The sequence below is a fragment of the Hemitrygon akajei genome, chromosome 10 (assembly GCF_048418815.1).
Source record: "Hemitrygon akajei chromosome 10, sHemAka1.3, whole genome shotgun sequence".
Classification (NCBI taxonomy): domain Eukaryota; kingdom Metazoa; phylum Chordata; class Chondrichthyes; order Myliobatiformes; family Dasyatidae; genus Hemitrygon; species Hemitrygon akajei.
The window spans coordinates 31,310,503-31,321,443 of NC_133133.1; the positions used below are offsets into that span (position 1 = coordinate 31,310,503).

The following is a 10,941-nucleotide window of genomic DNA, read 5'->3' on the forward strand; positions in this document are numbered from 1 at the left end:
TTTTTTTTCTGATTTGCTTACCATGAAATGAATGGAAACCATAATTTCTCCAAATATATTATCCCTTATCTTTATGTTACATTTGACAGTTTTGGAGGCCCAAAGTACTGTTATGACAACCTATATCATTCCAAGCCAATAGCTCAACAAGTTTGATTGATATCTGCATTATTGAAAATTATATTTTATTTTGATTGAGTTTAACAAATTCCCCACTGTCCGATTGCTGAAAAGCTAGTGAATGAATGTAATTTTCCATACTGATATTCAAATGCAAAGACAGACAGAAACATACCCAAAGACCCTTTTATTACCAAGTCAGATAAAGAATTGCATCTTGTGATGTGACTTCTTTGTAGTTTTTTACATTTTACATCAAAAATGAGGTACAATTAGGTATTTGGAAATTGTGTCTGTCTTGCTGAACACACAGCATGTATTTTGGTAAAGTAGCTGTAAATATATATATAAGTATAGTGACATAGTTTACAGAGTATAACCCTCCATTTAATAATATTACAGGCAAAATGATGCATTCTGCTGTTTGTTCATATTTGGTGGGAACTTTTTACCTCCTTATTCAAGTAGGTGGAAAGTTTATGGAAAGTGTTTTCAAAATGTGAATTGGTTTTAATTTTACATGTGCATGTCGACATTTAAGAAAGGGGAATTAACATGCAGTATGATGAGGAATGTCATGAAGATGTTATAACCATCTTGTAATTAATTTTAAGGTTCAAGCCAAAGGTTGATTTGCATACAAAACATCTGCGTACGATCTCATAATATCATAAATTATGAATCGCTCCCTGATATCCGTAAAAATTCACATCTTCTGAAAATGTCAAGCGCCTTTTCTCTTAAATGGAGTGCTCTCTGTACATAATCTTAGGCATATGGCTGGGGCATCCTCAGAAGGTTTGAAGTCCTTGTTGCTGTGCACTAATTAGAGTGTGACCGTTACTTGAGCCATATTCCCAACAGATGGACCCCCAGAGATATGGCCCCCAAGCAACATCTGGCCTGCCATCTCCACAGGACTTCCTGGACCTGGACCATGGTGAGTCAGACAGCCATCAGACTGAGCCAATTGTTTCTTGGTCATCTTTCGTTCCTTAGCCCTTCGATTCTGGAACCAGATTTTTACCTAAGTGAAAGTAGAATCAAAACAACAAAACATAACCTCAACAGTAATCAGTAAGGATTGTAGGAATTTCTATAAAGGAAAGCAATCTTTGCAATTATTCAGACATTAATTGTAATGAGATATTGCACAGAAAGAGTTGGAATAAATAGAAGAGTTGCACAGAGTTGGAATAAATCGGCAGCTTGTTGGTAATCTGTAACTCATAGTGTATAATAGATTAAGGAATAGCTTTATTTGTCACATGTCTGTTGAAACATGCAGTGAAATGCAGCAGCCAGCAAATGCCAACAGGCTTTCAACACCAACATAGCATACCCACAACTTACTAATTCTCAGTCATATGTCTTTGGAATGTGGGAACAAACTGGAACATCTGGAGGAAACCCTTGGAGACAACATACAAGATCCTTACTGCCAGTGAAGGGAATTGAACTCTAATTGCTGGTTCTGTCAATGATTTAGTTGAAGACACCAAAGGTCTTATTTTGAAGCTTCCTATTGTTGCTAAAGTACATAGGATTGTTAGTGTTGAAAAGGATATTAAGAAGTTTCAAAAGGATATGAACAAAAAGCAGCAAATGGAACATAAATGTGGAAAATTATGAAGTCATCCATTTCCATTTTGGTGCACAGAACCAAAAAGCTATATTGGATTTTGAACTTGTACTTGAAGTTTTAGAAAGCAAGGTGCCACACGAGGCTATTTAACAAGCTACAATTCCTTAGTATTATAAGAAAGATCTAGCATGGATAAAGCAGTGGCTGATGGGAAGGAGGCTAAGAGTGGGAATAAATGCTGTCTTTTCTGACTGGCTGCTGGTGACTAGTGGTATTCCACAGGGGTCTGTGTTGGGACTGATTCTTTTTATGTTATGACTCTTTTTATGATTCCAGGATTGAATGGCTTGTCATATGAAGAGTGTTGGATGGCTCTGCACCTGTATTCACTGAGGAGTGATCTCATTGAAATCGATTAAATGGTGAAAGGCCTTGATAAGAGTGGATGTGGAGAGGATGGTGGAGAGTCAACAACCAGAGGACACAGCCTCAGAATAGATGGTTCTCCTTTTAGAACAGAGATGAGAAGGAATTTCTTTAGCCAGGGAGTGGTGTATCTGCAGAATTCTTTATCACAGGCAGCTGTGGAGGCCAAGTTTTTATGTATTTTTAAAGCAAAGGTTGATAGATTATTGATTGGTCAGGGCATGAAGGAAGATGGGAGAAGACTAGAGATTGGGGCTGAGAGGAAAATTGGATCAGCCATGATGAAATGGCGGCGAAGACTCGATTGGCTTAATGGCTAATTCTGCTCCTATATCATGCTCGTATGGTTTTATATTTCTTAAATTGTGTAAAAATGCATAGTATTGATGATCACAAATCATGGAAGGCAAACTTGCAGGGGAAGCAAGTGATCAGGAGGGCAAATGGTATGTTAGCCTATATTATGAGAATAGTTGAATACAGGATTAAGAATATCTTATTGTAGTTGCAGTGAGACTGCAGTTGGAGCTCTGAGTCCAGTTATGGTTCACTTCCATAATAAGAAAGGTGCACTTGCTAAACTGAGAAATCACTAGACTGGTTTTAATGAACAAGTAGAGACTGAGTTGAATGAGATTGTATTCTCGAGTTTACAAGAATGAGAGGGAATCTTGTTGAAACTTACGGATTTCTTAAAGGGCTTGATAAGCTAGATACATAGAGGATGTTTTCTTTGTATGGTAAGTCCCAGACTGGGATGTAATTTCAAGGTAAAGGACAGACTGGGTAAAACTGAGAAACATTTCACTCAGAGTATGGTGAATTCTGGAATTTATTGCATGAGAGACCTGTGGAGTTTCAATGGGTGCGTTTATTCAAACAGAGATGGATAGGTTTCTCGGTATCAAAATATATAATTTTGATAATCTGGAAAATTGTGCTAAAGTGGAAGATCAGTCATGATTGTGGTGTAAGATAGAGCGGGATGAAAGATCCCGTGGCCTAACATTGCTCCCAATTTTCAGTTTGCTTTTCTCCTCATTCTAAATGTGTCTACAACATCCAGCTGTTATCGCAGTTTCTTCACTAAATCACAGCTCCAAATCAGGGCAACTGTGGATTTGTTTTAAGTATTCTGTTTTTAAAGAATTAAATACCCTCAAAATTATGAATTTGGCACATAGTGAAATCTGTATGTACTCAGGGTATACACCCAGACTCCTAGTTAATAAAATTATTTACTCCTGGATGTTAAGTAATGCAGAATTGGTTGCAATAGGAAACTAAATGAGGACTTGTACAGAAAGTACTTTTCAGTTTGTTAAAAATAATGAAAAACAAGTCAGCATTAACCTCTTGTTATAATTTTTGGAAAGAAAATCATGCAATGCCCATTTTCGAAATAAAATTATGTAGGTTCAGAGCAAGGTAAATGGGTAGACGGGACTTTACCAACACGTTCAATCCTTGAACAGTTCAACCAATGTTCATCAATTCTGGTGGTGGTGGAGGTGATGGTGGTGGGCGGGGAGAGAAGCCGCAGGAGAAGGAAAATAACTTCAATGAAAGCAGTTGAAATGTGTGGCCAACTACGGGGCAGAAATCTGTCCCCAATATCTGGTGCTAACCAACCTGTCTTTCTGAGAGTCCGAGGATAGTTGCCAGCTCAGCTTTTCTCTTGATAGTGATGTACCTGTTGTAGTGAAACTCCTTCTCCAGTTCAAGCCTTTGATGGTCTGTATAAACTACCCTGTATTTGTCTTTTGTCCGTGTTTTACCTAAAAAGTAACAATGGAAGAGTAAAACACACGCTAAACAGCTAACTCCAAAGAGCCGAATCTGTCATTTGGTTATTTGACCACATAATTTCCGTATAAGTTTTTAGGAACATTCTCCTGTTAAGACACTTGTTAATTCAGTAGTATTTCTATTCCACGTGTGCTAGATTTTTTTCGCAGTTATGAGAAATAATTAGATGGATGGGATCTATTAAAGATAATTGTCTTTGACAGTGACTTAATCATCGTCGTTGACTGTCCTTTAAAATGCTCTGCTGGTGAAGAGCGTTAAATTGCGATTCTTCGAGTTCAAGAATTATATTTAGTCAGTTAAAGAGTATCAAGTCAATATTGCATCAAGGCGTTCTTGAAGCACGTACATGTAGAATATTCAAAATACATTCGGGCATCGGTAGTGATAAATAAATGGAATCCTAATTCCAACCCCCCGCACATACACACAAAAACACACAATGTCCCAACTTTTCTGACGTTTATGAGGTAATGCTAAATACAGAACTTGAAGTACATGAAGTTCTCTAAAAAAATTTTATCCAGCAATCTAAATACTTGCTGTTTTTAAAAATAAATTTTGTCTGTATTCCTATAAGCATTAGCTTCCCACCAGAACAGTATCCCAGTTAAGTAAATACTCAAAACAACATGTAGTTAAGTGTATAAAATGACACTTCCGACAAAGTGTCAGTTTCGGCAGCCCAGCTTTCTACAGCCTTTCCCAGAGAGAATATAACATCTTCAGTAAAACACTTGCCCACGTTTCCCGGCGCTGAAGCTGTGAATTTAAAAGCAGAAACTCCAATTTACCAAAAAAAAGGTGCAAATATTGTAATAGTGAAAAGGGAAAACGTTCCGAGGTCACAAAAATCCAAAAGAAGGGTAAATGATCACCATATGTAACTGTCAAATGCCATACTTGAAATCCTAATATTCTAAGTGCTTTCAGGATTTTAAAAAAAGGTGCAATTACCCCTCAAAATCTTCATTCTTTATTCAACATTTGCAGCTCGTTAATCTAATCCCAGTAATTGAAAGATGGGAGCAGATTACCCAATGAAGCACACACCCAGTTGAACAAGTTAACAACACTACATTCATATGATAAAACGAACACACTCCATACAAAGAGCTACAAGTCAATTTTACAAAAGGCTGGCTTTCTAGTAGCTGGATCACAGGCCAATCTGTTTGATTTGCTTCGCATAAACAAGCGGCGGCATCCACTTTCATCTTTAAAGCATTTATTTCCGTAAAAATAACATTGAGATTTTAAGTATTTAGCCGAACATCCTCAGGTTTCCTGGCCTACAAATACAGAAAGAGGGAGCCACTTTGTAACTAAGTGTTTTAAGGGTGGTCAAGTTTGCGCTTATAGCGTAGCTATGCTCCACAATTATTTAATTAATCGTGTAGACTACACTAACTGATCATAACATCAGTAACCCCTTAAAAGCAACATTTATTTCATTAACTATATTGTGAATTACTTTCGTCTATGAAATGAACTACTTTCGATAAACCCTACATAAATGATACATTTAGGCGCATCCTCCTGAATTGTGACTATATAGTGTTCCAAGCATTTCCTCCTCGAAATAAAATGTACTTATAACATGCACACACTCTACTGAAAATATTTAGGAGTGATTTAGGATACAGAAAACATTGGATCTTCATATTATTAACTGTTTGAAATTTTGTTTGTCTTCAGTCTTGCATATTGAAAGATTACTCTTTACAACAAGACCAAATATATTTTTGCTTACTTTATTTTCCGTTTTAATATTTTATAGTATATCATTTGAACATTCCCAACGCGTTAATGGAAATTTTGTTTTATATCGCAAACGAAATACTCAGTGCAATTTTAGTGTATCGTTATAAACTATTCACAATTAATTAAGCAGGTTTTCAAATCCAGCCTCAATGATTCAAATTAGAAAAAAAGACATCGAATTTATACTTGCACACTGGTCACGGATAAAGCATATTTGCATGTGAACAAAAATTGACCTGTCTTGCTAGTGTGTCAAGGGTTAAAATTCAACAGGTTACACGAAGCCTATGTAAATATGACCTCGTTTATAACGCGGCCATCCGCAGTAGCATTATTCACCTTTGCAATAAAATTCAGGGACATTGCGAGCCAGACAATGCTGCAAGGACAAGTTTCATTATTTATTGTGAAAATCGTCACTCTTTCCGGTAATATAAAGACTCCATGTTCCCAGATAATAAGGAGTTAGGAAGCGTAACACCGCGCATATCAAAGCGAAGAAAGTGTTGAAAGGACATGCCGCCTGAATATGACAAATAACAATGTAGTGGCTGAAGAAACGGGACCTCACAGCTAGTTTACAGGATGGCAAATTAGCATTACAACCGCGACCGGCGCCTGGCTCCATCCCCACCTCCTGCAATTTGCATGGGATTCTAACACTGGAATCTAGAGAAAAAACATCTCCGTTAGATAAAATTGAAACCAGAAGTGCACTGGGTATGGATTTTTTAAAAAAAAATTACAATCGCTGAATATTACGAAGGTGATTTATGGACATTACTGGAGTCCGGGAGTCGTCACGTGACACCGACCGTAGGAACAAGGTGGAAACCAACACGCTCCGTACGGCTACGTGGGAGCTTGCGAAAAGTGGATCAGGTTTGTTCACACACACACCATGTAATAACCTCTGTGTGACCTTCAAACAGGAGCCAAAAGAAGCATTCCCCGCATTCACCAGCTGCCTTCAAATACCAAGATGCCCGGAGCTAACACCTTACATCTCGGTTCCCGGCTTTAAACCTCCTTGATTGGCAAGCTGGCCATTAATATTTGACACTGATGTTCAACACTCCGCTGGAAATGAAATCTGAAAAGCTATGTCATTTTACTCGTCGATGACAAATTTTAAATAATGTAGAAATAAATGTCAAACTTTTACAGATGATAGAAAGCCAACGGCTTTGATACATTTCTTTGAAGTTGCTGGCACTTATAGCAGATGCAAACGATTACAAGGCGTGTGATCAGGTCCTAGTGTTTTCCCTTGCTTTGATTGAGGAAGTCGATTAACTCTAAAGATTGTGAATTTTAGCTAGAATAATGCAGATTTCATCAAATGGATACTCATGGCTAATAAACTGGCTTCAAATATTAATGATTAATGTAAAGTATTTTCTAGTTAATATCCGGAAGTATTGGACCTTCACTGAGAAAAAGTTCGTCAGCTAAAATGAAGGACGATTCAGTATTCTATCCTCAATAGATAATACAGTATCCAGGGCTGTCAGGTACATCCACCTGCAAATGACCAAACTTTCACTAATTCTGTGTGAAGTAACGGGATAAAAACACAAAAGCAAGTTCTCGCATAGGAATGAGTAAGATTTCTTGGATTTTCTTGGAGCAAGATTTACATGTTGGTAGTTACTCAACTTTCCGGACATTTAAATTAGAACCAGCAAACGTGTAGTCCTCTCCTGAACTATCGATCTCTGCACGAAGTAAAACACTCCTTTCACACGCAGGTCGGAACGGCCGGCGTCTAAAAGGTGTTTCGAACAATCAGATTCTGCAGAACATTCATCCAGCTTTTCATGGTTCACCTTCAAATGTAGACAGGGCTGGCCTGAACTTTCCCATTCAATCCAACGGATCCCAAGAACGGGTCTGTCCCGATTTAATCCCCCGTAAGACACACTTTGGATCAACAAGAACAGGCCTTTTATTAACCGACAACAACTTTCTTTATTGCCATATCTACGAATGACAATCCTGAATTGGCAAAAATACAACAACTTCGTCAGCCAAACAAGAGATGAAAATCAATCATTTCCTCCCGAGAAATACTTCAAGTGCTTGATGCTGATGCCGGGATTCAGTGTGCAGCCAGTAAACGGAATTTTATTGCGGGAAAACAGAAAACCGACAGTAAAACTGTTAGAGAACACACAATCATCAACTGCAGCATTTTAAACTCCACCCAACAAGTTCCCTAATCTGCCCAAAAGATGCGAAGAAATGCCTATAAAGAGTTCTCAGAAAGTAAATATTCTATTGTGCAAATAACTCTGAACTCTAACCGGATTCCATACCAACAAAAGCTAAGGGGCAATATTCCGCTATCTTTCCTTAAAAGTGGTGCTATATTGACACATTTAAACAAACATAATGGCTGAAATATATTAATGTTTGCCTTAATCCTTGGATAATGGATTTGAATTGTACTCTTCTCCATGTTGTTTCTATCATTTAATAGGTAATTCTCTTATTTGTGCAAGTAACCTGTGGCTTTTTGGAGAGTGCTTACCTGCGGCAGAGACCTGTGTTGTTTTCTTCATCCATTCATAGGGGTTGCGCCTTTGACTGTTAGGAGACGTTTGCCCCACTGAGATAGTGTCTAAAGGAGGTAGGATTCCTGCAGTCGAGGGATTCATGGCATTGTAGTCAGGCGAACTGTAAGAAACCTGCCCTGGAGAAGAGTTACTTATCTGGACTGGTACTGTGTTCGATGGGCCGGGCCCATAAGAACTCCAGTCCTCTCTTGGTGGACCATAGGGAGAGGTCCAAGACACCGACGACTGGGGATGATGTTCCATATTAGGCACATGATATCCCGCGTACTCCGAATATTGTGACGGAGAAACGAAGTTCTGTGTGGATAAGTTGATGCTTGATCGTCTAAGGGGCCCTGGGTACATGCTTACTTCTTTATCCAATATATAGCCCACATACATGGCTAGGGTTAGGGGTTGCGCGCATGCTGCAGCCAGATACGGCTGTCTACTCCGACTGGCATCGGTCTGGTGAGACTCATGCTGAACTGGCCCTATCGCACATGATTAACCATTGTTTACAGGACCCTGCTACTAAGGGTCTAACCAAAGGCACCGCGACGTCACTGCACCGCCTGGCCACCGATTTGCATACAAATAAGAACCGGCGGTGATCTTGTAAAACCCCACCTTTCTGCTCTGTGATACAGCCTCTTGCCAGATAAAGCCATCTCATCTCGCCAGCCAGAATCAGTTCGAAGTTTAATTTAGAAGGACATCACGCACGATTATAATATCACAAGCCTGCGATATTTTGTTTGGCAGATGTTGGGGTGGGGATAACAAAATCGTACAATTCTTACAGCACAGAAGGAGGTCAAATGGCCTGTTGCATAATAGTCTTATCCAAGGATCATCACTGCCTAACCTCTCCCATACCTTTGCAAAGAGTTTGCTTTCATAGACATAATCAGCTCCCCTTTGAACACTTTACTGTAATTGGATTTGCCACCACTATCACACATGGCAGACCTTAACCACTTATGTGAAAAAAAATCATTTCAGAAGAGAGACTGCAGTTGCTGGAATTCAAGAAGCCAACCTCAGCCTGAAATGCTGACTGATCATTTCCCCCATAGACGCTGCCTGACCTATTGAGTTCATCCAGCATTTTGTGTGTGTTCCTTCTTTTACATCTGGCTCTTGTGTCAAGCATCTTAATTCCAAGGCTTCCAGTTCTTGATCTTTCTGCTGTGGGAGCAATTTATTTTCATCCACTCTATGTATATCCTTCATGATTTTCAATATGTCTATCAGATCTCCATGCAGAGTATTAAACCTGGTTCTGATTCATTGTTTGTCCAAGGTGAGTCAGCCCAAACAGCCAAAGCCCCCTTACATCTTGCATTATTTTGGCAAATCTCTTCAGCACCGGTTGGAAAGGCTTTACACCAATCCTGAAGTGTGGCATCTAAAACTGGACAAAACACTTCATGTGGGCCAATAGCAATGGTTTAAAAAGATCTCTTTATGTGATCGACATTAACTCTTTCTCAGCCCACAGATGCTGACTGACCTGCTGAGTATTTCCAGCGTTTTCTGTTTTTGTATTAGATTTCTCACATTTACAATTCTTTCTTTTGCATCACGACTTTCTTTTTTGTACTGTACTATTACGCCGCCACCGATAAGGCCAGGAGATTTTAAAGCCACATACCCATAGTCCAAAAAATTGCTTTAAATCAGTCAGACCTAACTTGCTGCTGAGAAATCCACACAGACCTTCTCCATTTATGCTATTACACGTGAGTGCAAATTATGTTCCTGATTATTACTTCTGGGATTCCCCGCACCAATAACTGACTGGTCTCTATTTACGGACTTTATCCCTACAACCTTTTCAACCAGAACAATTTTATGTTTTAATGAAATTTGTCCATCAAAAATAAATATAACTCCAAAGGGCAAAGCGCTATAGCGTTGTCAACCCGCTTTTACATTTGTAAAGGACCCAAAAAGCAATCGGGCGACTAACTTAATTCACGAAAAATGGTCAAGAAACCTATATCCAATCAACATTCTTTTAAAACAATAAGATTGGAGCTTCTGCTATTTTTATTCTTTTACAATTTAATTACTTACGGTAACACTCTTCCCCCGCCTGTTCTTGGTCAATAGCAATCATGGACTAATGTGATGTCTGGATGCGGCCAAAAGACAGCCGCAGTACAGCCATTACCTGGTTCATGGAAGAATTTAACAGTTTCACTCTGACCTAAAGTTAACTTGAAAAATACAAATTAAAATTGGTATTAAATGGCTCCATGAACATTAAGAAGAATTATATCATGTTGCATTTGTCCTAAATTCCTGCCTTTAATTTTTTAAAAAGTGATGTCCGGTTATAATTTTTGACCTTAGCACGCGTCAACCACAGGAGAGGGAGGTTATTAATTATGTTCTTCAGGTTGTTCTGCCGATTAGTTGATAAATGCATCAAGCACGTTCATAGTGCGAAGAGGTGCAAATGATCATGAAATGGTTTCTTCACTCAAGGCGAACGCTTCGTTAGAAAGTGACACTTGTTAAATCTGTCGGAGGTCGAATGAATGTGTATCTGAACATGGTTTCACTTTCAATCTAAATACATGTCCTTTCTCTATCCCCGTAACGGGTTATTCTTCAGTGGGAGACCTTTACCTAGATTTAATACGGCCTACTCTTTTGAATCTGAGGCTG

At 38.8% G+C, this 10,941-nt stretch overlaps 1 protein-coding gene across 1 annotated transcript; it reads right to left on the reverse strand.

The window, feature by feature from the left end:
- Positions 1-946: 946 nt before the first annotated feature.
- On the reverse strand, positions 947-8,664 carry cdx4 (caudal type homeobox 4). Its single transcript, XM_073059864.1, has 3 exons — positions 8,238-8,664; positions 3,764-3,909; positions 947-1,147 (listed from the first exon to the last, which is right to left on the reverse strand). The coding sequence occupies exons 1-3, from the start codon at positions 8,662-8,664 to the stop codon at positions 947-949; spliced, it is 774 nt and encodes a 257-aa protein (XP_072915965.1).
- Between the last annotated feature and the right edge of the window lie 2,277 nt (positions 8,665-10,941).